Genomic DNA, 27,499 nt, shown 5'->3' on the forward strand with positions numbered 1-27,499 from the left:
TATCAACGGGCTATGGAGATGCCCATCAATAGATATCAATGTGAGTGAGTAGGGATTGCCAAGCAACGAATGCACTAGAGCTATAATTGTATGAAAGCTCAACAAAAGAACTAAGTGGGTGTGCATCCAACTTGCTTGCTCAAGAAGACCTAGGGCAATTTTGAGGAAGCCCATCATTGGAATATACAAGCCAAGTTATATAATGTAAAATTCCCACTAGTATATAAAAGCGATAACATAGGAGACTCTCTATCATGAAGATCATGGTGCTACTTTGAAGCACAAGTGTGGAAAAAGGATAGTAACATTGTCCCTTCTCTCTTTTTATCTCATTTTTTTGTTTGGGCCTTCTTTCTTTTTTTCTTTTTGGCCTCTTTTCCTTTTTTTATTTTTCGTCTGGAGTCTCATCCCGACTTGTGGGGGAATCATAGTCTCCATCATCCTTTCCTCACTGGGACAATGCTCTAATAATGATGATCATCACACTTTAATTTACTTACAACTCAAGAATTACAACTCAATACTTAGAACAAAATATGACTCTATGTGAATGCCTCCGGCGGTGTACCAGGATGTGCAATGATGCATGAGTGACATGTATGAAATTATGAACGGTGGCTTTGCCACAAATACGATGTCAACTACATGATCATGCAAGCAATATGACAATGATGAAGCGTGTCATAATAACGGAACGGTGGAAAGTTGCATGGCAATATATCTCGGAATGGCTATGGAAATGCCATAGTAGGTAGGTATGGTGGCTATTTTGAGGAAGGTAAGTGGTGGGTTTATGGTACCGGCGAAAGTTGCGCGATGCCAGAGAGGCTAGCAATGGTGGAAGGGTGAGAGTGCGTATAATCCATGGACTCTACATTAGTCATAAAGAACTCACATACTTATTGCAAAAATCTATTATTTATCGAAACAAAGTATTACGTGCATGCTCCTAGGGGGATAGATTGGTAGGAAAAGACCATCGCTCGTCTCCGACCGCCACTCATAAGGAAGACAATCAATAAATAAATCATGCTCCGACTTCATCACATAACGGTTCACCATACGTGCATGCTACGGGAATCACAAACTTCAACACAAGTATTTCTCAAATTCACAACTACTCAACTAGCATGACTCTAATATCACCATCTCCATATCTCAAAGCAATTATCAAGTATCAAACTTCTCATAGTATTCAATGCACTTCTATAAAAGTTTTTATATTATTCCTAAAAGAAAATTTCCATGTTGTTATAAAGGACTCTCAAAATAATATAAGTGAAGCATTCGAGATCAATTATTTCTATAAAATAAACCACCGCCGTGCTCTAAAAGATATAACTGAAGCACTAGATCAAAAACTATATAGCTCAAAAGATATAAGTGAAGCACATAGAGTATTCTAATAAATTTCAAATCATGTGAGTCTCTCTCAAAAGGTGTGTACAGAAAGGATGATTGTGGTAAACTAAAAATCAAAGACTCAAATCATACAAGACGCTCCAAGCAAAACACATATCATGTGGTGAATAAAAATATAGCTCCAAGTAAAGTTACCGATAGACGAAGACAAAAGAGGGGATGCCTTCCGGGGCATCCCCAAGCTTAGGCTTTTTGGTGTCCTTGAATTTTACCTTGGGGTGCCATGGGCATCCCCAAGCTTAGGCTCTTGCCACTCCTTGTTCCATAATCCATCAAATCTTTACCCAAAACTTGAAAACTTCACAACACAAAACTCAAAATAGAAAATCTCGTGATCTCCGTTAGCTAAAGAAAACAAAACACCACTTCAAGGTACTGTAATGAACTCATTCTTGATTTATATTGGTGTTAAACCTACTGTATTCCAACTTCTATATGGTTTATAAACTCTTTTACTATCCATAGATTCATCAAAATAAGCAAACAACACAAGAAAAACAGAATCTGTCAAAAACAGAACAGTCTGTAGTAATCTGTAGCTAACGCAAACTTCTGGAACCCCAAAAATTCTAAAATAAATTTATGGACGTGAGGAATTTATATATTAATCATCTTCAAAAAGAATTAACTAAATAGAACCTTCCAAATAAAAATGGCAGCAATTCTCGTGAGCGCTAAATTTTCTGTTTTTTACAGCAAGATCAAAAAGACTTTCCCCAAGTCTTCCCAACGGTTCTACTTGGCACAAACACTAATTAAACATAAAAAACACAACCAAAACAGAGGCTAGATAAATTATTTATTACTAAATAGGAGCAAAAAGCAAGGAATAAAAATAAAATTGGGTTGCCTCCCAACAAACGCTATCATTTAACGCCCCTAGCTAGGCATAAAAGCGAAGATAGATCTAGGTATTGCCATCTTTGGTAGGCAATCCATAAGTGGCTCTCATAATATATTCATATGATAATTTAAATTTATTTCTAGGGAAGTGTTCCATGCCCTTCCTTAATGGAAATTGGAATTTAATATTCCCTTCCTTCATATCAATAATTGCACCAATCGTTCTAAGGAAAGGTCTACTAAGAATAATAGGACATGAAGGATTGCAATCTATATCAAGAACAATGAAATCTACGGGAACATAATTCCTATTTGCAACAATAAGAACATCATTAATCCTTCCCATATGTTTCTTAATAGTGGAATCCGCAAGATGCAAGTTTAAAGAACAATCATCAAAATCACGGAAACCTAGCAAATCACACAAAGTTTTTGGAATCGTGGAGACACTAGCACCCAAATCACACAAATCATAACACTCATGATCTTTAATTTTAATTTTTATTGTAGGTTCCCACTCATCATAAAGTTTTCTAGGGATAGAAACTTCCAACTCAAGTTTTTCTTCATAAGATTGCATCAAAGCATCAACGATATGTTTAGTAAAAGCTTTATTTTGACTATAAGCATGAGGAGAATTTAGCATGGATTGCAACAAGGAAATACAATCTGTCAAAGAGCAAGTATCATAATTAAATTCCTTGAAATCCAATATAGTGGGTTCATTGCGATTTAAAGTTTTAACCTCTTCAATCCCACTTATAACAATTTTTGCATCAAGATCTAAAAACTCCAATTTTTTGGGACGCCTTCTAAGTAAAGTTGACTCATCTTCAGTCCCATCATTATCAAGATTCATATTGCAAAACAAGGATTTAATAGGGGACACATCAATAACTTTTAGATCTTCATCTTTATTATCTAACTCTTCTGGTTTAGCGGCCATCTTATTAACTAAAGTGGCCTGCTTTTCAGAAATTTGGGCAATTATTTTTTCAAGAAGAGCAGACTGAGATTTCAAACCATAAAATTCCTTAGACATATCATCGAGCTCTTTATTCATGAAACCGATAAAACCTTTTTGTTCTTTAAGCTCGTTTCTAAAGAAATTATTATGCTCAAACTGCAAGGACATAAAACTTCTAACGTTGTTTTCAATTTCTTCCAACCTTCTAAGGTGAGAATCAACACCTTTTGGTAAAGCCATAAGGGCAACAAGCAACAAGAGGCAAGCGAAAAAGAGGCGAACAGAAAAGAGGGTAAATAAAACGGCAAGGGTGAAGTGGGGGAGAGGAAAACAAGAGGCAAATGGCAAATAATGTAATGCGGAGGATAAGAGTTGTGATGGGTACTTGGTATGTCTTGACTTGGCGTAGATCTCCCCGACAACGGCGACAGAAATCCTTCTTGCTACCTCTTGAGCACAACGTTGGTTTTCCCTTGAAGAGGAAAGGGTGATGCAGTAAAGCAGCATAAGTATTTCCCTCAGTTTTTGAGAACCAAGGTATCAATCCAGTAGGAGACCACGCGCGAGTCACCTCGTACCTACACAAACAAATAAGAACCTCGCAACCAACACGATAAAGGGGTTGTCAATCCCTTCACGGCCACTTGCAAGAGTGAGATCTGATAGACATAATAATAATAAGATAAATATTTTTGGTATTTTTATGATATAGATTGAAAGTAAAGATTGCAAAATAAAATAGATTAGAAACTTGTATGATGGAAAATAGACCCGGGGGCCATAGGTTTCACTAGTGGCTTCTCCCAAGATAGCATAAGTATTACGGTGGGTGAACAAATTACTGTCGAGCAATTGATAGAAAAGTGAATAATTATGAGAATATCTAGGCATGATTATGTATATAGGCATCACGTCTGTGACAAGTAGACCGACTCCTGCCTACATCTACTACTATTACTCCCCACATCGACCGCTATCCAGCATGCATCTAGAGTATCAAGTTCATAAGAACAGAGTGACGCCTTAAGCAAGATGACATGATGTAGAGGGATAAACTCATGCAATATGATAGAAACACCATCTTTTTATCCTCGATGGCAACAATACAATACGTGTCATTTCTCCTACCGTCACTAGGATCGAGCACCGCAAGATTGAACCCAAAGCTAAGCACTTCTCCCATTGCAAGAAAGATCAATCTAGTAGGCCAAACCAAACTGATAATTTGAAGAGACTTGCAAAGATAAACCAATCATACATAAAAGAATTCAGAGAAGAATCAAATATTGTTCATAGATAATCTGGATCATAAACCCACAATTCATCGGATCTCGACAAACACACCGCAAAAGAAGATTACATCGAATAGATCTCCAAGAGAATCGAGGAGAACTTTGTATTGAGATCCAAAGAGAGAGAAGAAGCCATCTAGCTACTAGCTATGGACCCGAAGGTCTGAAGTAAACTACTCACACATCACCGGAGAGGCCATGGAGTTGATGTAGAGGCCCTCCGTGATCAATGCCCCCTCCGGCAGAGCTCCGAAAAAGGCCCCAAGATGGGATCTCTCGGGTACAGAAGGTTGCGGCAGTGGAATTAGGTTTTCGTGATGCTCCTGGATGTTTGCGGGGTACGTGGACTTATATAGGAGGAAGAAGTAGATCGGTGGAGCAACGAGGAGCCCACGAGGGTGGAGGGCGTGCCCAGGGGGGGTAGGCGCGCCCCCTGCCTCGTGGCCTCCTCGATTGTTTCTTGACGCCCACTCCAAGTCTCCTGGATCACATTTGTTGAGAAAATCACGTTCCTGAAGGTTTCATTCCGTTTGGACTTCATTTGATATTCCTTTTCTGCGAAACACTGAAATAGGCAAAAAAATAGCAATTTGGGTTAGGCCTCCGGTTAATAGGTTAGTCCCAAAAATGATATAAAAGTGTAAAATAAAGCCCATTTACATCCAAAACAGATAATATAATAGCATGGAGCAATGAAAAATTATATATACGTTGGAGACGTATCAGCCAAGACAACAGAAATGGTTCAACTGAACAAGATGTGTGTGATACGCGGCAAACAGGTGTGTAATCAGAAATGTGTGCGAAGACCAATAATAGCACATACGATTGCTGCTAATAATCCATGTGATTTGCTCTATCTATAGAAGAACAACATATATATAACTAAAATAAACATCCAATTACATAAGGGACTATATAGATCATTCTTACACACCTCAATAAACAATTGCATGCATTCTAAGCTAGGAGAAACGACCGTCTAGTCATCTACTTCTTTTAATGCTCCCGCCACTGCTCTGTGGCTCGATCCCTGGTCTGGGGCAGGACAAAGACACTTCCTCATGTCAATGATCCACCTGTACATCTCGTAGCTTATGTACGCGTCCTTGGCCGCGTACTTGACGTGTTCTTCATCGACTCTCTGATGCCAGGCATTGTGCCAGGTGTTCCTGTCGTTCTTGCTCTCATCCTTCATCTTCATGTAGTAGGGGTTGATGATGGCCAAGGCGAGGTCAACCAAGGAGTTTTGTTTGTTGTGTCGCTGCCCCAGACCTTGTAGTGGTCACATATGTTGACAAGATTCTGGCAGGTCAAGCCCGAAACCTTGAGTGCTTCTAGATCGTTGGTGGCACTACAAAAAAATGACACATCCGTGACATTTTGGGCCAAACGATTTTTTCTATCATGCTTATGACACTTTTATGATGATAATTATGACAAAACCCGGTATCATCATAGATGTGGTGGGCTCCTACTTCTATGACAAAAATCATGACAGAAACTGGGCTTTTCGTCCTAGGCAGGCCGGAGACGCACCTGCATGACATTCTTTGGGCCGTCCATGATAGAAAAACCATGGTAGAAGCGAGGGCGAGGAAAATACCGAGGAGTTCCCGATTACGGTGGGTGGTCGGGGCTGAGCGATGCATGAAGGTTTCCGCATTTCTCTCGTGTACGCGTGTATGTGCGAGGCGTTGGCTAACTAAACCTGAGCAATCACACGTTACTGAACCCGAGCGGTCGATCCCTTGGTTGTTAACTGAACCCGAGCGATTCATTCGCTGCTGACTGAACCCAAGCGATTCCTTCGCTGCTGCTGCTAACCGAACCCGAACGATCGATCCCTGCTGCCGCTTACTGAAGTTGATCGAGCCCCCGTGCGAGACGTAGCCAGCCGGTGTTGGGTTGCCTCTCGATGAACAGTGACCGTTGCTACCGTACGCGCGGTATGTAGAACAAGTCAGGACGTGGTGAGTCGAGCCGGTTGGTTGGCTGTGGATGAACAGTTCTCGGTGGGGGTTGGATGAACAGGACCCCGTGGTAGTAGGCCGTTGCCGCTAGATGAACAGGACCCTGAGGAGTCCGCCGCACCCCAGCCGGTTGGGGGTGGATGAATAGGACCCCGTGGAGGCTCTATGAATAGCAGCCGGTGGAGGCTGGATGAACACTAGTCGTGGATGAACAGTAGCCCATGGAGGCTGGATGAGTTCAACGGTGGATGAACAGTAGCCCGTGGAGGCTGGAGCGAGGCAGTAGATGGTGGATGAACAGGACCCCGTTTCGACTGTAGGCGCTCCAACACAAGTCTGTTTACTCCGTTTTGCGGTATGCCACACCCCTCCCGATCAACAGGACCCCGTTTCGACCGTAGGCACTCCAACAGAAGTCTGTTTCCTCCGTTTTGTGGTACGCCAGACCCTTCCCGATGAACAGGACCCCGTTTCGACTGTACGCGGTCGAACAGAAGGCTCGTTTCCTCCGTTCTGCGGTATGCCAGACATCGTTTCGGCTGTTCCGTCCAAGCCAGTTGGCTCCCGATGAACACGACACCGTTGCTGCCCTCAGCTGCCTCTCCATGTACATGAGCCCTGGCCGTACGTATGCATGAGTAGGCATTCGAGACCCCGCCTATACGCACGTACGTGGCTGTATTTACTTTCTTGCACCATGGCTGTACGTACGTGTACATGATATTGACGGGACTGCGGGACATGCTACGTCCTTGCCTCTACTACGACACTTGCCCTTCCTTACTTGGCCACGGTCCATCGCTACAGCCTACAGACAGACCGATCGACCAGTATGTACGTACACGTTCGCGACCAGACAGACAACCCTACATACGGTTCGACCGGGTGGGTCCCAACTGTCAGGAGGTAAGGAGGCACTTCCTTGCGTGCGAAGATTTAGCTGGTGCGTCCCAGCTGTTAGGGGGAGAATCATATTTTTTGCCCATAATATGGACACACTTCCTTCCGTGCGAACATGTAGCTGGTGGGTCCCAGCAGTCAGGGGGGCAACATTTTTTTCGTGAAATACGGTGGCCCATCCGGTGGGTCCCTGCTGTTAGGTGGAGGAATCATTATTTTGCATGTAATAAGGAGGCACTTCCTTGCCGCGGCCATGGACCCAGATGCCAGCCTCTCCATGTATAGTCCTCTTCTAATGGAAGTCGTTCCTTGACCACATTGACCACGACGCCGAGAGCACCAAGGCGGTGGAAGACGACGAGGCCTAGGAAGGGCATGACACGGAGCCGGGGAAGACGCAGCAATGGATGCCCACACGGAGAGGAGTACGAGGGTTGACTTGTTCAGCTGCGGTGTGAGGCTACCGTCGCCACAGAATAATAGGGGTTGTGGGTGAGTAGAGGGATGACCTGGCCAGAGGTTGGAGTAGGGTGGGGCAGTGAGGCCTGCGCCATAGTAGAGCCGGCCACGGGAGGCAGGAGCAGGCGGCACGACCGACGCTGGTTTGGGCGTCTGGAGCAAGAAGACCAGAGGTTGAAGAAGCACTACGGTCATTGGATGGACATCGTACGGTCGCTGGAGCTAGAATCGTTCATATTGACTAAGTTGAGAAAGCCCTCCGTCCGCATCAACTTAGTAGGCCCACAAGTCAGCCTCCCACTCTGGTGGGTCCCATCTAGCAGGGGGAGTATTCATTTTTTTGTGCATAATAAGGAGGCACTTCCTTGCATGCGAAGATATAGCTAGTGGGTCTGAGCTGTCAGTGGGAGGAACATTTTTTTCGTGAAATACAGAGGCCCTTCTGGTGGGTCCCAGCTGTTAGGTGGAGGAATCATTATTTTGCGCGTAATAAGGAGGCATTGCTTGTGTTGGTCCCTACTGTCAGCCTCTCCACTTACATTGCTCTTCTGATGGCTGTTGTTTGTTGACCATGTTGACCACGACGCGCCGAGAGCACAAACGCGATGGATGAGGGCGAGGCCCAGGAAGGAAATGACCCGGAGCTGACGAAGCCACAACAGTGGATGCCCATGCTGAGGGGAGTACAAGCGCTGACTTGTCGGCTACGGGGTGAGGCTGACGTCGCCGGAAAATATCAGGATGTGCGGGTGGGTAGAGGGATGGCCTGGTGGCAGCATAGCCGGCCACGGGGGAGGGAGCAGGCAGTCCAGCCGGCGCTGGTTTGGGCGGCTGGAGCAGGAAGACCCGAGATTGAAGAAGCATGACGGCCGTTGGATGGACATCCAACAGTCACTGCTCTGTATTGGCTAAGTTGACAAAGCCTTGCGTACGTGTCAAAATATTTTTTAGGACAGTGCCATCGTTAAGCTAGTAGGCCCAGAAGTCAACCTCCAAATCTATGGAAAACATCATACAGCCCATTAGCCAATATTTTCAATAATTTACAGTCCATTTGCTAATTCTTAAGGATATTTTGAAGCCCATATTCTTTTTATTAGCATTACAGACCATATTCTGGGCACTGCTAAAAAATTCAACGAAATTTTGCATATTTCGGTGGGGTCCGAACTCTTTTAATCACGAAATTTTGAGTCACGTTAAAAATAATTTTAAAAAAATTGTATCAAAATAAAATTCAAAAACAATTCTCCGCAAAAAATGAATGAAATTTAAAATCTTGACTAGCAAGATGCCCATGCGTTGCACGGAACATCAAGATGCATTTGTATGAGTAGTTTATCTTGTGGGAGAAAAGGATGAACGAGGGAAAGCCTTATATGCAAATGTGGAGAGGAGTGCGGGTAAATTGTCATAGTTTCCTTTCCGTTAGATATAGACTGGACGACCTATATTGTAGGATGGCAGGCACACCATCGTCACCAACTCTGCTTTTTATAAGAGTAGATAAATCGATAAAAATGATATTTGAATTTAATTGCCGGTTGGCTTTGGTTTAAAAATTTACAGCCCATTTCTTACAACTTATAGCCCATTTTCTAGGGAAGCACATTTCTTACTACTTACATCCCTCCTCGTCTTGAAATATTTGCAACCCAGCAGGGCTGATAAAAGCAAGTAGGCCTCGGTTGGGTATTCTCCAAAAATAAAAGAATGGCTAGCTATTTTCAGAAAGAAAAAATATATCAACTGGGCTCGTCATGTTCTTAAAGAAAAGCGTAAGCGTGGGCTAGATGGGCCATAGCCCCCGCACAATGTGCAGTTGAGCTCTGTCTCTACAACTAAAAAACAACCGGGCGAGCTTCTAGGTCCATGGTGTTATCCGCTCATTGTGTAATTCTCGTTTATTGACTACATTGACAATGGTGTGGGACCTAGTTGTCAAACAATTAGGAGAAAGTATTTTTTTGGCTTGTAATAACAAGGCACTTGCTTGCGTAATGCAATGACCCTGGTGGGTCCATACTGTCAGCCCCTCGACGTATAGTCATCTCCTGATTCCTCTCGGTTGTTGACCATGTTGACAATGCCAGACGACGGCGGGCACAACGAGTGAACCAAGGCGGAGAACGATGGCGAGGCCTCGGATGGGAACAGATAGGAGCCGTGGAAGATGCAGCAGTGTAGTGGCAGGCAGAGGGGAGTACGAGGGCAACAACATGTAACTCAAGCTTACAAATGGTACAAAAAGCCCAAGGATTAATTGTTCATCAAATTTAGACAAAATTCAGATTGAACATGGCAATAACATCTAAGCCAACCACTCTTTTTCGCAGTCACAAACAAATGGATTGGTCTGATCCATAAAATCGACATCCCGTGCAAACAAATTTATTGGAGGATGACTACAAGTTGTTGTAAATAGAAGCCGAGCACGTTTAGAAGCCCATTTGTCCACTTGAAACTTCTTTTTTGCTGTTCAACGTGTCCGGCCGTGAGAAATCTCTTGTTGAAAAACTTAATCCTCATGGACAATAGTAACCTCACATTCAATAGGAAGAATGTGAGAAAGCTTCTGTTTGCCTGGTTGGATGCATATCCTTCCATCTTTATTGTCCTCGAACGAATGTCATGAGAACTGAGAAAATCCTGGTGCTTATTATGCCACCGATTAGTTACATGTTTTTCTCCATGTGTTAGTAGTGCCTAAGTAGACATGACTATTGAAAACAGTTAAGGTCTGAAAAAGAGTATGTCGAAAGAGCGATAACTGAACGGCTAATTCTAGTACAATATATACGGGCTTTCAATGTGAATGAAATCATCACCTTTATATATAAATTCTCCAGAGATCGAAAGCATCGTAGCAAGCTAATAATTATGTTCAGATCAAAACTAAACATTCCATATATAAGATCTTGACTGAATCCAGCAGCATTGATAGGCTATCCATGGACAAACTCTTCATTGAGAATATAACATAATATTAATAACAAAAGTGTACTCCAAGATGATATAAAACTTATGCGCACAAATGAAAAATGCATCTTATGATTACAAATGTGTAGATGATAATATACGGTACCTGAAAAAGTGAGGAGCCAAACACCAACTTGTTGTGATCATTAAATGGATCACTAATTACACCCAAGCTCTCCAGTTTGGGCGCAGAGACGACCGTTATTTGCAAAGGTTGATAACAATCATCAAGGAGCAACCTTTGAAGTGAAGGGGCATCTTCGATGACGAGCTACTGTCCTTCAAAACAAATTCCAATGCTTCTAAGGTGAGGCGACTTTATTTGGAGACAAATGATAAGGATTTCTATTCCCAAAACAATCAGCAAGCGCTTCAGGGAAGGGCAACTGGAGTGGATGATGCTATGCAGTGAGGCCTTCGACAGATAAACCACCACAAGCGAAAGTTTTTTTAGTAGTGGGAGTCGAAGCATTTGTACCAGATCGTCTGGTAGATGGCACCGGGCGAAGGTGGCGGTGTGGAGAGAGGAGGAAAACCATGAGATGGGACAATTTGGTGACTTCATAAATCACCCTCTCTATTGGCAATGTAATGAATAGGTTAGTAGTTAGCATGGAAAAGCTACTAGGAAAGATCATTAAGAGAGGATCCTCCTAGGCGATATGCGCCGGTGGCCACTCCGGCCCCGGCGGCCACCCCCTCTCCTCCTGCCGGTGGCCACTCCGACCTCGGCAGCCACCCCTCCTGTTGGTTGCCACCCCGGCCCTGACAGACATAAGATGGCCCCATTTGCTCTCAACTTTGATCGTGGCAAGAAGTCCCAAGCGGATATGAAATCCAAGTTTGGGCATTCGGTGGTCTTCTCACCTAGATTTCACCAACGGGAGTTCACTTTAGTGGTCTCATTCTGCAGAGAATCGTTCAAGCTTGATCCTCATACGGTTAGTGTTTCTCTGCATGCTTTGTTTGGAGGTAATGCCCAAGGTTTTAGGGTTCGTCACCTAAAGGCCAGATCATTCAAGTTTTCGGCAGCCTCCAAGTCTGTGGGTTTTGAGATTTACAATGGGGGCAAGATAGTTGAAAAAGAGTTTGAGGTGGTTTTTTGTCTTTGGAATTGGTGGCCCAAACTGGCGTCGAGAAGAACTTGCATTCTATGAAGAGCAAGACAAAGAATGGACAATGGTTGGTAGGAACGGTAAAGCCGTGATTCCTAACTCCGGTGATCGCCGGAATGATGCACCAGGTAGTCGGTCAAACAGGTCGGTCTTTGAGCGGTTATCGGGGCCAATTCAAGTTAGGAGTGATCATAGGGGTGAGTTGATTGCCTCTAATGCAGTTGATTCAAACATGCCACTTATTGAGCCCCAAGTCATTACGCAGAGTCAATGTGCCCGCACGTACGTGATTTGCTTTGCATGCGAGGAGCAGGGACATTACCCACGAAACTGCCCGGTTCCAAATCTTTGAAGGAAATAAGCCCTAAAGGCAATAATAAAGTTGTTATTTATATTTCCTTATATCATGATAAATGTTTATTATTCATGCTAGAATTGTATTAACCGGAAACTTAGTACATGTGTGAGTACATAGACAAACCGAGTGTCACTAATATGCCTCTACTTGACTAGCTCCTTAATCAAAGATGGTTAAGTTTCCTAGCCATGGACAAAGAGTTGTCATTTGATAAACGGTATCACATCATTAGAGAATGATGTGATTGACTTGACCTATCCGTTAGCTTAGCACTTTGATCGTTTAGTTTAATGCTATTGCTTTCTCCATAACTTATACATGTTCATTAGCCCAGCTGCACACTCCTCAAGTGGTGTTGGGAGTCCTCTACAGCAGTTGTCCCCAAATAAGGTGGTCCTTTTACCACTTGGTGAGGCAGTGTCCAAGAAAAGGAGAGAAAAAGAGCCTCTAGTTGAGATTGAGGTAAGAAGAAGTGATAGAATTAAAAAAGATAATAATGGATATAGGAGAAAATCCTGTGATGTCAAAGCTTGTTTACCTTGCAATGCTATACCACTAGTAATTCAAAATAAAATGCTAAAAAATCTGACAAAGACTTTCTGCAAGGTATCTAAGGAGGAAGCTCATGAGAAGCTGTAAAAGAAACACAAGAAGAAGGGACAGGAGGAGGTGGCCAAGGTGTCCAAAGCCACTGGAGGTACTGAGCAGCCTAAAGAGGTGTAATCATGCAGACACAACACATCTCCAGAGTCATAAGAGGCCTCCTTCATTTCCCTAGTTTGGTCCATGTGTTCTGTATGCTGGTTGAAACTATGTATGTCAATTTGTGTAATAGGAATGACTGTGATACTATCTGGTACCTTTTGCTCTATATTACAGAGACATGCCTATGTTATATCACTACAAGAAACCTGCTTATCTGTGACAGATATAAACTGTCAGAACAGTGCACAAAACCGTCAGGCCTTGTCCTCTGTGACGGATTAAGAATCTGTCATGTATCACGCATCATAATTTGCCACCAGCACACTCTGTGACAGAAATGCTTAGTCGTCACAGATTCATGACGGTATCTGACCGTCACTGATCAGGCCCCCGGCCCCGCTCGGCCCGCCCCAGGCCCGGGTTTCGGTGACAGACAGATCTGTCACCGATCTGCATGCCATGATGTATTGCGTGGCATCCACGTGGATCTGATGTGGCTTCATCTGGGCCTCTACCCTTTGGGCCTATAATTTTGGCCCAGTTGATTTGTCGAGCCAGGTCGAATATCCGGAAAAAAATAAGACATACCGGATTGTTTGGCCCGTTAATTTTTGTCGGGCCCATATTTTTTAAAAACTTCTATCTGTTAGCCTGTTTCTGATGGTCCAGTATGCTGTTTCTCAGCCCGTTTACACTGTACCAAATCTAGCCCATTAATGCTCAAAAACAAATTTTGGTCCACCACAATGAAGAACTTTCTTTTGGTACAACAACAATGTAAAATAGACAGAACAGATGCACATCATCACAAACACAAATTAAACTCCAGCATTACAATAAGATAAGTACTGATCCAACATAAATAAACTTCCATGTCCAAATCCGCTAACCATCAAACATAACACATCCAACACAACTTCCATCTACCAGCAAAATACTTAGTTGCATCCAGCAACATCATAAGCAGTTTGCACTACAAAATAACATATAGCAGAAGGCAGGTTCCAGCACATTCACAACTTCCAGCAGAATTTTGCTTGGACAAACAACTTACTCATGAACTTATCTTGGATGAATCTGATTTACTAAAAAGTCTAATTTAGCTTCCAGCTCAGCTTGCTTTTTCCTGTTCTCCTCTTCTTGCTTGGTCCTTTCTTCTTCTTGCCTGATCCTTGCTTCTTCTGATTCCTGTAACTTATTGTTCAAGGTGTCAACAAGGGCCCGAAGCTCAGCATTTCTCCTCTTCTGCGCTTCCTGTTCTGCCTCACGGTCGCTACGACTGGATCTCTCATGCACGTGCTGGACCCCCACATGCTTAAGAAACATTGGCTTCTTAGTGTGCTTAGTAAGAACTTCAGCCATAGCCTTGGTTGCAGAGTTGGATTGTTGGCCATCTTCTGTAGGTTGAGTAGCTTTCTCTTCCATTTCATCCTAGCCATGCAAGCAAACGAACATGGTGAGCAAAACAGGAGACAAATAGGTTTTGCCTATATGTATGCCACATTTCCATGTACAGATGTAGACATGTAATTATACTCTAGTCACTACATGTATGCTGCAAGTACTGTAGGCCAAGGACAACAAGTATTTTAGCACAAGGACAGAAAATAGCAAGTACTTTACACAAGGACAAAAGGTGGCAAGTATTATAGCACAAGGATAGAACACAACTAGTATTTTAGCACAAGGACAAAAAATAACAAGTATATTTGGCAATTACTTATTATCCTACTACTAGATCTATGGCAAAAGGTTAACATTTTGATGGTTGGTGATCTTTGAAAGATGACTTACAATTGCAGCTTGCACAGCATCGGTGTAGCCTTTCTTTTTGCTGCTGTAGTGGCACTCTTTGAATAAATCCAGTGCAGTGGGTTCTTTCTCCTTGTATTTGTCTCCCTGAAAACAACATATAAGCATCAAGCTAACATTTGTGAAGAAACAACATGTATAGTACCAATATTGAACTGTACTTTATTCATTTATTCACGATGAGATACCATTAAGTGCAAAAGACATGTATTGGCTGTAGGCAAGGGAGCAGCTATATTCATTACTGCTAGCAAACTAAGAAACTATCGTACTTAATGTACTTAAGTGCAAAAGACATGTATTGGCTGCAATGGTAAGGTTTACATGAACTTATGGTCAATAACATTTATGAAGACCAGGCAGAAAAATCTCATGAAAACAATTGCCGGTTACTGTCACATAAACTGTTTGCACATCCCCAGACACATGTTTGACTTACCAGGATATCACAGTGCACAGGATAGCTGCGCGAACTAGTAGTGTGGTGAAACTTGACTTGAGCACAATTATTTTTGTTAATTCCACATATCTTCTGCATGGATCAGTGATTTGGTTAGCTAAATGCATTTATTCAGGAGTTATTATGGAAACAAATAAACATTCGAGAAGGATTCATCTTATATACACACCCTGACATTTCAGAGGTTCATGATGTTCACAGAATAACATTGCAACTTTAATTGATTGATCTTCTGACAGACAACCTCATGCTAAAATATGAGCTATAGTGTACAGAAGGTTGTTTTCAAGTACTTCCAGATCTGGAGCTTTATGGTAGTGTATTACATCAGAGTAGACATTTCGATCATACGTTGAGTTGTCATACTCAATATATGGATGACAAAGCTAATTGACAAGCACGCAAAGAAGTGAATAAGTCATAATGTTTTTGCTTTACATATATATTGAATTTTATTATTTCCTAAATGTAAGTCTGGTAACTTGCAGGACCTCTGACTCATGAGTAATGGGTTAGAACCATCCAATTTTGATGCTACTAGCTAATACATGATGTAGTGGAGTGTTGCGTTCAGTACTGAAGTACAAGAAACAATAATAAGAGTGGTTGGCAATGACAAAATAATATTTGTCTCCAAGAATAAATGTACCATTTTTGGGGATCCTTCCAGCTTTCAACAAGCTCATTCCACTGGTCATCATTCATCGAGCGGACTGGAGAAGTTTTCATCACCAAATTGAGTGGGAAAGGATCAAAATACTTCTGATTGAGCCTGTATCGTTGTTGGCGAATTGCACCTTTCAGCATTTGCGTACAAGCCTTCCTAACGGGCACAACTTTTACGTCCATCTCAAATTTGTTCTAGTCAGAGGAAAGAACATGTGTAAGAATCATGATTGCACATAATAAAAATAGCACAAAATTGACAGGTTACTAGCCATTTGACTGAGAAAGGGTTGGATCATGTACTTACACCAACTTTGCCTACAAAGTTCTGGAAGATCCCTTCTCGGACATTTCCGCCTGGGTCCTTGTAATCCTTCCAGCGTTTAAACACAGTCACATGGCCTCTGCTTGTGACATTGCATTCGGTTGCAAACTTTGCAGCAAGAAGAGGTGTCTCCGGCCTTAACCTCCCTTCTGGAATGACAAGCGGCAGCTTGCCCCCCCGACGTCGACTGATCCTTTCCAGGCCTTTTCCAATATTGACCCCCTTTCCCTTGTCTCCTCATAGGATCGTGGCCCTTCAAAGAAGGTAAATCAGAATGTATACATATATCAATGAAAATTAGGAAGTAGAAAAGTGCACTGATAAATGGAGAACATCTTTCAAAATCAGTAACTGGAACAAGATGAATTAAGCTCATAGCTTCAGTCTAATTTTAAAGAACTGTTTTAAGCTCCACCAATTATTAGTTCAGTTTAACAAAAAGCACCATTGTTGTAACTCAAATAACATGCTAGAAAGATTTTGGATTTTATAACATGCCTTGAGTGTCATTGTCAGGTTCAGATTGTGTTTGCTGACAAGGTTCGGCACTACCACCAGCTTCGAAGTCCATATGGTTGCCATCATCATGACGGGCAATGAGATCAGATCCATTTCTCATCCAGTAGTCATCATCAGAATGGGCACGGTCGCCATCTATTAAAAAAAGACATCCAGTGAGAGTATGCTCGTCTTGCAATCAAAGTTAATGAATAGGGATAATGAACCATAAGACAGAACATTATAATGATAGTACAACTTGCCTTCAACACCATGTGTGCGGTTATCAAAGTTGGGAATGGTTTCTTCAGCTTCAGGCACAGAAACAGTTGGCTTATGGATTGCAATTGGTGTTTGATGTTTAGGATCTGACACCCCTTCACTTTGAGGACTTGCATCAGCATCTAGTAATAGTCTTTTGTTCGACCTGCTGACTCGCACATTCGTTGGAAGCTCCGCATGAATTCTTTTAGGAGGCCGAGGCTTGATTCCACCAGGGGCCATGGCAGTAGATCTTTTCTTATTAGTTTCCTCACTGGTCTTCTTACAGTCGTTCAACCCCTGATAGAAATGAAAACATGGTTAAATCAACAAAGTGTAACAAAAAATCTGCTGCAATAGCAAACAAGCAACATATCTAGTAATGACTAGTCGGAGGATTTTAGCACCTTCAACTTTGAGCTAGGAGATGGTGTGGACTTTAAGTCTTGCAGTACTTCCCTCTCATCTATTAAACTATCATCAGACGAGTCTCCTTCACTGGTATCCTCCTTGTTAGGATGGTACTCAGCTTCAGATTTAGCACAAGTATGCTCGGGCTTTCTTTTTTCAGGTGAAATGACATCTTTGTTTGCAAACAATGTTGATAATGTAGGTAGTCCAAGTGATTGGAGCCTTGCATTGTTCCTCATGAACGTTTTGAGGCGCGACACTTCCATAGGATGTAGTGGTCGTTCTAAGACGAGTACAGATGTAAACACGAATTACTATGTGCATAAGAGTAATAACAAATTATTGTTTTTTATTGAGTTTGCATCAATACGGGAACCAAATCTACACTTGGAAGCACAAGGATCTTATTCGGCGTGTTTGGATGCACAATATTTAGAAAACCATAGTATTAAGAAACCACAATATTAAAACTTGTAGGCAAGAAATACAACACTATACAAATACTTTGGTATTCTTCAGTGTTGGCAAAACCCAGAGGCGTTTGGCCATTGTAGTATTTACTAGAACCAGAAGCACTACCAATTTGTATATTGTATTAGAACCAGAAGCACTATCAATTTAAATCAAGCGCTATCAATTTGGCCAGAAGCACTAGCACCATAAAAATGTTTAGTGTGTATTTAAATCAAGCACTATCAATTTGGCTAGAACCAGAAGCACTATCGATTTGGCCATTGCAGTATTTACTAGAACCAGAACACTAGCAGTACAGTATTAGAACCAGAATCACAAGAAAAAACAGAGAATATTAAAGGCATGGGGAGGGGTTATACCTGCTACTTCTGTCTTGCCTCCTCGGTGTTTCTTCCCTGCCGTCTTCTTCCCCATGGTCGGGGTTCTAGGGTTCGGTGGAGCGGAAGGTGAGGGGGGAGGGGGAGTCTTGGCCGATAGTCGGGTGGGGTGGTGACCTGCCGTGGATGCGGAAGAGGGAGTCTTGCTCGGCGGTAGAGGAGGTGACGTCGTGTTCTAGGGTTCGGTGGAGGCGGATGGTGGGGAGGAGGGGGTCTTTGCCGGTAGTGGGGGTGGGGTCGTGACCGGCCGTGGATGTGGAAGAGGGAGGACAGTCGTGCTTGGCGGTGGAAGAGATGAAGCGGTGGCCGGTGGTGGAGGAGGTGACGGCGTGTTCTAGGGTTCGGTGGAGGCGGATGGTGGGAAGGAGGGGGTTCTTGGCCGGCAGTGGGGATGGGGTCGTGACCGGCCATGGATGTGGAAGAGGGAGGACAGTCGTGGCCGGCGGTGGAGGAGGTGAAGCGGTGGCCGGCGACAGTGGAGGCGAAAGGGGAATGGGGAGCGGATTTGGCGAACTGCGGGGTAGGGGCAGGCGTGCGGTGGGGATTAAGTATTTCTTGCGTGTCAAATTACTAACATGCCCTTCGGATGGCACCTGGTGGAAGAATGGTTCTGTGCAATTGTCAAGCACCTTGATGGGTCATTCGGTCAATTTACGATGGTGGACTTTTTGGCTTGGCGCCGTTGGAGCTAAAATTGTACATGTGCGCGGGTATTCTTGCCGCCAAATGATATTTAGAACATTACAAAGGATATATATATATATATAGCACAAGCATTTTATTTGTTACTAGAATTGGTAAAGCATATGTTTGTTTACATGCTATGTATTAGCCAACTCCAATGAAGTTAGTTACCGACACGCCTTCTCAAATCGATCGCCATGACACCGGCATCCTCACCACACAAAAGGAGACATGTACAATCTTGGATCGTCGACTCCTATGGCCCGTGTCAAAAAAGAAGATGAGAGTCGACTTGATTATGCCTTGGCACTTCAGAAGGGTGTGATGACACCTTGCATGCTTAGGAGGAACACAAAAAGGTGGTGAGGATACTGGGGTGTCCCAACACTTGAAGGCTGTAGTATGGAGAGGTGGTTGTCGTTGTGTCACCCGCCGAGCAGCAACAGATCAACCCACGTCTTCGTCACCGCACACGAGGACACATGTACATTCTTGTATCTAGGGACGGATTCAGGGGGGGGACGAGACCCCCCTATCGATCGAGTCGTACCTTGATGTGGATGAGTTGATCGCTGATTTTTTTGGCTTCCATAACTGTCCGTAATGTGCATCGCCCCCCTATCTCTTTCGGCCTTTGCAACTAACGTTAAGCCTCCACTGCTCAGCCCATGTACAGCCCAATCCCATTTCAGGCAAAGCACAAAAGAAAGAAAATTGTCAGCCCAAGTTGGACTACGCACGTAGTCATGCAGATATCGCTAACCTCCTGTTTCTAAAAACACAATCGCTAACCTCTTCGTTTAGCCGCTTTTTGATCTAAACTGAAGCATGTAGCGGCAAGGGGCCTGCTGATCTATCCGAGTCTCCATCGCACCGTCATCGAGAAGGGCAGAAGGGAAGGGGACGCCGGGATAGGCAGCCACTTGCCGGCAGACCGGACGCGCAGATGAGCGGCAACAACACGAGGAGATCCTTCTACCCGTTCTATGCTCGAGTCTCCACCTATCGCCGCCAGGGCGAAATTCCTCCAGTTTCCAATCAGAAACTAGAAGAGGATTAAACGAGATCCTCCATGGCTACATAGGTGCACAATTAATCCTTACTCCTTTAGTTCATCTCTTGATCTTTAATTTGTTCAAATCTGTGCGGTTTGTGCCATTCAAAACTAAAAATAGTTGAGATTAATTAGGAAATATTTCATTGTCCAAAGATGCTTGTGTAGATATGAAGATAATTAGGATTGGTGTCTATCATCAGCTACTATGGCCCACATCGAAAAACAAGACGAGAATCGCTTGATCACGCCTTGGCACTTTGGATTGGTGTGACGACACCTTGCATGATGAGGAGGAACGCAAAAAAGCGGTAAGGATACTGGGGTGTCCCACCACTTGAAGGTTGTAGTATGGAGAGGTGGTTGTCGCTGTGTCACCTGCCGAGCGGCAACAGATCAACCCACGTCTTCCTCACCGCACACGAGGACACATGTAAAATCGATGGGTTTTTTTAAATTAGGGGACAAATTGAAATTCACAGAAAAGTTGTTTTTTTGAGAATTTTCAAAAATTTCATGGATATTTTTTTAGATTCATGAATATGTTTTGTATACATGATCATTTTTTTCAAAATCAGGAACATGGTTTTATTTCCCAACAATTGTTTTCCAAATTGTAATTTTTTTATAATTTGCCAATTTTTTTTGTAGAATTACCGACATTTTTTGAAACCATGAAAAATTTATGTTTTTTGAACATTTTTAAAATCAGTAGACATTTTATGATTTCTCGACCATTTTTTTGAAAAGTCGCAACTTCTTTAAAAATTTCAATCTCGAATTAATTCAAAAAAAATGAAAAACAGAAATAAGAAAAGAAAAGACAAAAAAAACGAAATGAAAAAAAACAGGGATGCCACGCCCCGCGGGCCGGCCCATGAAGACATACACAGGGATGAGGTGGGTGAGAAAAATGAGTGAGGAAAAACGTTGGTAGCAGGATTCGATCCCTGGCCTTCCGAGTGGGAGAAACAACCTATTGCCAATGCGCCACAGTTCGTATGTTGCCCATGCTGGGTCAACAGAAAAGTTAATTACTAATGAGGCCGGGGAGGGAGATGAATTGCTCTCGGCTACTCGCGCGCCTAACCAGATGAGGTGTCTGACTTGGTGCGTTGCTCTCGGCTGCTCACATTCAGATATGCACATCACACATTCAGATATGCACAGCAAACATTCAGATACACATACTGTATGCACTGAAGAAACCACATAAGGGATTCAAATATACACAAAAAAAATTCAAGTGTGCAGCAGCTAACAATCATCTCCCAACAGAAACATTTAGATAACAACATCCACATAATGTAGGTTTTGCAAAGTGACACAACATCTTTCAGTAAAACAGAAGTGACACAACATCTTTCGATAAAAACGGAAGTACACAAAATCTGACACAAAATCAATGTAAATCATCTACTCATCATCGTTGTCAACATCCATCATGCCGCCTCCTTCGTCTTCGCTGCAATACTCCATTCCTGTATCATATTCATCTTCATTGCCACCTTCATACACTTCTATGTTCTTTTCTTTCATCAAGCGTGCAATTACATCAGCTTCAAAAATAATGCCTTGCTCATTGTCTCTATGCAAAGGCTTCTCAGATGTATGTTCAGAAACCGACGTTCTCGTACCCTCCTCATCACAACACTCCTCCTCTTGATATGCAGGACCAGTAAAAGGTGCACCCTCAGTTTCACTAATATTAAAGAGATGCCTATGGTCAAATGTTTGCACAACTTGCCAATTTTTCCCATACTTTGTGTCTGGAAAATAAAAGATCTTTCTTGCCTGAGTAGCCAGAATAAGAGAATCATCCTTGTACCATAAACTTTCAACATTGATGCTTTTGAAAAACCGGTCATTTTTTAGCTCCTTCTTCTTTCCATCAAGTTTAAATGAGTCACATTTAAACAAAATAACTGACCTGCCGTCCAAGTTATCGTTGGAGTTATAGTCCAACTGGATGATCTCTTTCAAGGTTCCATAAAAATCTATGACCTTACTGGCATGTTCACCTTCAGCCATGACTCCACTGTTCTGTGTTCTCTTGTTGCTATCACGGTCAACAGTGCTATATCTAATACCATTCACTATGCATGATGAGTATTTTCCGACTCTTCGATCAGGTTCACATGCCAAAGAAAAGAGATCTTCATCTATTTCTTCGCTGTGTTCATCCCGCAACCTCATGATCTACAACACACAAATTCATACATTAGAAACTGTAGTGAAGTCTAACAACCAAATATTATAACTAGATGTGAATGAAAACTAACATAGTTCTTGAACCATGTCTGGAATTCTTTCTGAAGATCTTTATCAATGTTTGGCACCCGTTTTCTTTTTAACTCATCTCTGAACATTCTGTAAAATAGGATAAAACATATTAGTCAACAGAATACATGTGTACCACAAAAATGCAACATACGCAAGTTCAGAAGTGGGAACATACTCGATATATTTCTGAGCTTGACCACAATTGTTCAACACATACCACATCATTTGATCAAATTCTTTTTTGTCATATACATATTGATATTCATATCCTGAAGTAAAATTTACTCCATGTCCAAAAACGTCAACACCATAGGCTTCTTCATCTGAATAACCTACATTTCTTGGTTTCTGATAAGATATGGTTTCGAAATCATCCATGTACTTGGAGCAAAATATCAGGCATTCATCGGCAATATATGCCTCAGCAATTGAACCTTCTGGTCTTGCCCTATTCCTCACATACCTCTTTAAAGTATACAACCTCCTTTCAACTGGGTACATCCACCCATATTGTATGGGACCTCGGAGTAGTGCCTCTTCGGGTAAATGTACGGCAAGGTGCACCATCACATCAAAGAAAGCAGGAGGGAAAATTTTCTCAAGCTTGCACAAAATTACAGGGATTTCTTTCTTCATTTCAGCCAACACATCCCTGTTAAGAGTTTTGCTGCACAGTTCCCTGAAAAACTTGCCCAACTCAGCTATTGCTTCATATATATCACTATCCAGAAATCCTCTCATGCCAGCAGGTAAGATTCTTGGCAAAAGAATGTGACAATCATGTGTTTTTAGGCCTTGGACCTTGGTTCCATCAGCACTTGTACATCTGGATATGTTGGAAGCAAACCCATCTGGAAACTTTAACTCCCGTAAAAATTGACAAAATGCAACCACTTGTTCTTTAGACAAGGTATACCGGGCCCGAGGCATCTCATATGAGTTTCCATCCTTCCTCAAATGCAACTCCTCTTTAATTTTCAAATCTTGGAGATCAAGCCTAGCATTAAGTGTGTCCTTCGTCTTCCCCTCCATGAGAATTGTCCCAATGAGGTTTTCACAAATGTTTTTCTCGATATGCAAGACATCAAGATTATGTCTCAGCTTTAATTTATCCCAATAATCCAAATCCCACAAACAAACCCTCCGACTCCAAATTGGCACATGAGCCTTCTTGCTGCCCAAGTCAGAACACTTTCTTTTCGTGCTTTCTTCTTGTCGCCCAGGTCTAACCTTCTCCAATTCTGCTTGTAGCTCTTCCTTTGAGAATTTACCTGGATCATCATTGCATTCATGAAGACCAACAAATTCATTGTTTCTTCGCAAACGATGTCCCTTTGGAAGGAAACGATAATGCCCAATATACCCAATTTTGTGCCTTAGGCCGTAGGAAAGAGGGTGTTTGTTACAATGAATACATGCAGCATAGCCTCTTGTGGTACGCCCTGAAAGAGTGCTCAGAGCTGGGTAATCATGAATGCACCATAGAACTGCAGCATGAAGATCAAACATTTTTCCTTCACGAGCATCATATGTACGCACACCCTTCCAAAGCTCAAGTAAATCTTCTACAAGTGGCTATAGGAAGACATCAAAGTGCTTGCCAGGTGATTTAGGACCTGGAATTAATAGAGCCATCATGAAATTTGATTGATCCATGCATACCCAAGGTGGAAGGTTGTATGGCACAACAAATACAGGCCACATACTATAGGTTGTGTTAAAGTTTCCGAAAGGATTGAACCCATCAGTGGCAATGCCAAGCCTCATGTTTCTAGCATCTTCTGCAAATTTTGGATATTTTTCATCAAAATCTTGCCATGCATCACCGTTAGCTGGATGGCTCATTCCCTTCTCACTGGGTTGCCTCTTTAGCTTGTGCCACTGTGCTTCCTCTGATGCTTTTTTGGAAAGAAACATCCTCTTCAGCCTAGGCACCAATGGAAAATGCCTCAGAACTTTCTGTGGTATCTTCTTTCTAGCAGGGTCTTTCCACCTTGACATGCCACAAACTGGGCAGTTGTCATGCTTGGCATATTGCTTTCTGAACAAAACACAATTATTGATGCACACATGTATAGACTCATACCCAAGGCCTAATTCCTTTAGAAGATTCTTTGCTTCGTCATAAGATTTTGGGAGTGTATTGGGTTGAGGGAATGCTTTAGCCAGTAGCTTCAAAATGTCAGTAAATGCACTATTTGTGATCCTATGGCATGACTTCAAATGAAGAAGATTCACCACAAATGAGAACCTTGAAAACTTGGTACAACCATGATAAAGGTGCCGCTTTGACTCTTTCCTCACGTTCTTCAGAAAGGACTCAGTCTTAGAAGGATTTGCATCATTGTTACCGTCTTCTTTTTCAGTTTCCTTCTGATCTTGTTCTACTGCTGTGCATAGGTCGCCAAACATCTCTTCAAATCGGTCAGCACCATTGTTACCATCCTCGGAGTCATGCACATCAACAGGATGCTCAATAACATCTGCATTGAAGTCTTCTCCATGATATATCCAGCGAGTATATGTACTTTCCATGCCATGCGTCAATATGTGCTTGTTCACAACAGCTTGATGCCAGTATTTGCGATTAAGGCATTCTCTACATGGGCATAGTATTTCTTCATCCTCGCTGAATTTTGCTTGAATTAAGTTCATAAACTCTTTGACACCATTGACGTACTCTCGAGAGAATAGTGTGCCACGAATCCAAGATCTATCCATCTGCATTATAGAAAAAAGACCAACTTAATCAAAGGTAAATAATCAATGAGGAAACATGTTTACTAGCAGTTCCCAGGAAACATGCTCTGCAAAACATCAATTCACAGTAAGATACATGACCTACAAAAACAACTTGCACAGAGGAGGACAAGCAAGTTCACTTATTGTTACATAATGTACAAAATCACAACACAAATGTATAGCAAAATTTACATGTTTATGAGTCTAGTACCAGGTGCATCACTTGCATAAAGTTATATAAAAGCGCATACTCCAGTAGGCAGCAGCTCGGAAGAACATGGACTGATGCAAAAATGTCAAGCCATTATGGAGGGAGATGCAATTGGAGCAAAATAAGAATTCAGCTTCTGGATGAGCAGGGGCCGAAGGAGCTAGTCACCAAAATTCTAGCGCTACCTGACGAAAAGAAAATTAAGTGCATCACGATGCTTTGGGTGTGGTGTGACATGAGAAATAAAAGGAACGCAGGCGAGCCGCTGAGAAATACCACAACTGTAATCAAGCGAGTCAAGAGTGTAGTATAGGATATTATGTTGGTTGAGGAAAAGAAGGATACTACTACGCTGCTACAGGACAGATGGATTCCTCTAGGATATGATGTACTGAAGGTTAATATTGATTTGGCAATAAATAGGATCCTATTCAAGGAGATTAAATATTTTGCTTGTTTAAAATTTAATTTCTTTCGCATTTCATATTGCCCGAGGGCATGTAATAAAGTCGCAGATGCTCTTGCGATGTATGGTGCATTGTCAGGTTAATGGAATGAATATGGCTAAAAAAGAACAAACTGTAGGTGTATTTCTGAGGCATACTCCAGTAGGTGTATTTCTGAAACTTCACAATCTCTCCATCTTACATGTAGATACAACTAACTGACTGGTAGTATTATTATGAGCTACGACACAGTCGCTCCATCTTACATGTAGATTAGTTCAAACCGATAAACTTTAATACGAATTGGCTAGTCTGTACTAACACACAATATTGGTGATCTGTGAGAAACTGAGAACATGGTGACTGCAAAGTACTTTTCCTATTGTACAGTCTATCAACACCACTGGAATCAGCAAGAGGAATTTGTTTTTGAACGGCACCACTCGAATTTGCACTACCCAAAAAGACATTCGGCTCAATAAAGCAACTAGTACAATGGAATAACAATACCAAGGAGAAAACCATCTTATTTCTCTCTGTACGCTCAAGCGTTCAGAAACAGATCAAATTCATATTTTAATCTGAGAGGTACCTAACTTGGCCGATGTTGAGGCATGGCAACGAGGAGTGACTGTTGCAGAAACGGCGACCGGTGGCTGATTCCTACACAGAGACAATTCGTGGGCGGCGGTTGGCGATTGGCTCGTCAGCGCTGGCGGCGACTTGGACAGGATCTGGAAGATGGTGCCCACACTCCCAACTCGCCGGATCGAAGAACCCTCGCCCGAGCAGTCGGCAGCGGCGCTGGCGACACCGACAGCCGAGGGGGCAGTCGGCGGTGGTGCTGGCGGCACCGAGGGCCGAGGGGATTGAGCGGTGGTTTTCTTTTCGTTCTTCTGGTCTCAGGCTAATCGAGGAATATACACGAACTGTTTTTTAATCCTCTTGTATTATCCAACTGACATGTGGGCGACACAAGGCGATGCACGCCACGTCAGCGTAAGTGGTAATCCATGACGGTCTGACTTATATATATATAAAATAAAAACTAAGCCCGATCAGGCCCAATTGTTCAATCCCTGACGATTTGCGTGATAGTTTCGGTAGGGCCGTCATTACTGGGATGCCCAACGCGGGCCCGTCCACGGCTCACTGATCGGTGACAGTTTTTGTGACGGCAAAGTGAGGACCGTCACAGACTGTGACGGATTACAGGACCGTCACCCATAAACCGTCACAGATAAGCAGGTTTCTTGTAGTGTATGTGCTTTAATGATTGCTCTATGAGGGCTCAGTTGGATAAGCATATTTTGCAAGCTATGAAAGGAAATTGTTTCCATGTTTGTGGTATCATGTTGCTCCATGATGTGTAGGTGGGGTGCAATTTCTGAAAATGCACAACAGTTCAATACAGGGCAGACTACAAAGGGATGGTACTTGCTACTTCACATTAATCAGATATTATGTGTTAATGAATAACAACAGGACATGGAACATGCTGAATTGGGATGTCAGGGGCATTAATGCTTCAAATAAATGGTTAGCAATCAGGCAAAAAATTGAAGGAAGTGCAGCTGGCATTGTTTGTTTTCAGGAAACTAAAAGAGAGACCTTTGATCTGGCATATATTCATAAATTCTGTCCATAAAGATTTAGCAAGTTTGAATTTCTCCTCTCAATTGGGGCTTCTGGAGGTATACTGACGGCATGGAATGGAGCTCTTTTCAATGGGGAAATGATATTTGAGAATAAATATTCTCTATCAGTCTAGTTCACTTGTAA

The 27,499-nt window shown here is 42.6% G+C and overlaps 3 protein-coding genes across 4 annotated transcripts; all 3 read right to left on the reverse strand.

The window, feature by feature from the left end:
- Positions 1–13,850: 13,850 nt before the first annotated feature.
- LOC147959684 (uncharacterized) lies at positions 13,851–16,504 on the reverse strand. Of its 2 annotated transcripts, none has more exons than XM_087536283.1 (4): positions 15,935–16,023; positions 15,265–15,357; positions 14,808–14,912; positions 13,851–14,444 (listed from the first exon to the last, which is right to left on the reverse strand). In XM_087536283.1, exons 1-4 carry the CDS (start codon positions 15,935–15,937, stop codon positions 14,076–14,078), a joined length of 570 nt encoding a protein of 189 aa, XP_087392409.1. In that variant the 5' UTR covers positions 15,938–16,023; the 3' UTR covers positions 13,851–14,075. The 2 variants fall into 2 exon arrangements, with proteins under 2 accessions (XP_087392409.1, XP_087392410.1); XM_087536284.1 differs by lacking the exon at positions 15,265–15,357 and adding an exon at positions 16,259–16,504 and having other exon boundaries at positions 14,133–14,444; positions 15,935–16,146.
- A 4,780-nt stretch (positions 16,505–21,284) lies between these two features.
- Positions 21,285–23,827, reverse strand: LOC147959685 (uncharacterized). Its single transcript, XM_087537462.1, has 3 exons — positions 22,494–23,827; positions 22,318–22,405; positions 21,285–22,234 (listed from the first exon to the last, which is right to left on the reverse strand). Exons 1-3 carry the CDS (start codon positions 23,825–23,827, stop codon positions 21,452–21,454), a joined length of 2,205 nt encoding a protein of 734 aa, XP_087393588.1. The 3' UTR covers positions 21,285–21,451.
- Positions 23,828–23,883: 56 nt separating this feature from the next.
- Positions 23,884–26,623, reverse strand: LOC147959686 (uncharacterized). The gene is made up of 2 exons (XM_087537463.1): positions 26,310–26,623; positions 23,884–25,039 (listed from the first exon to the last, which is right to left on the reverse strand). Exon 2 carries the CDS (start codon positions 25,037–25,039, stop codon positions 23,894–23,896), a length of 1,146 nt encoding a protein of 381 aa, XP_087393589.1. The 5' UTR covers positions 26,310–26,623; the 3' UTR covers positions 23,884–23,893.
- Between the last annotated feature and the right edge of the window lie 876 nt (positions 26,624–27,499).

This window comes from Triticum urartu, chromosome 7A, assembly GCF_056163025.1.
Source record: "Triticum urartu cultivar PI428250 chromosome 7A, HENAU_Tu73, whole genome shotgun sequence".
In the NCBI taxonomy this organism is placed as follows: Eukaryota; Viridiplantae; Streptophyta; class Magnoliopsida; order Poales; family Poaceae; genus Triticum; species Triticum urartu.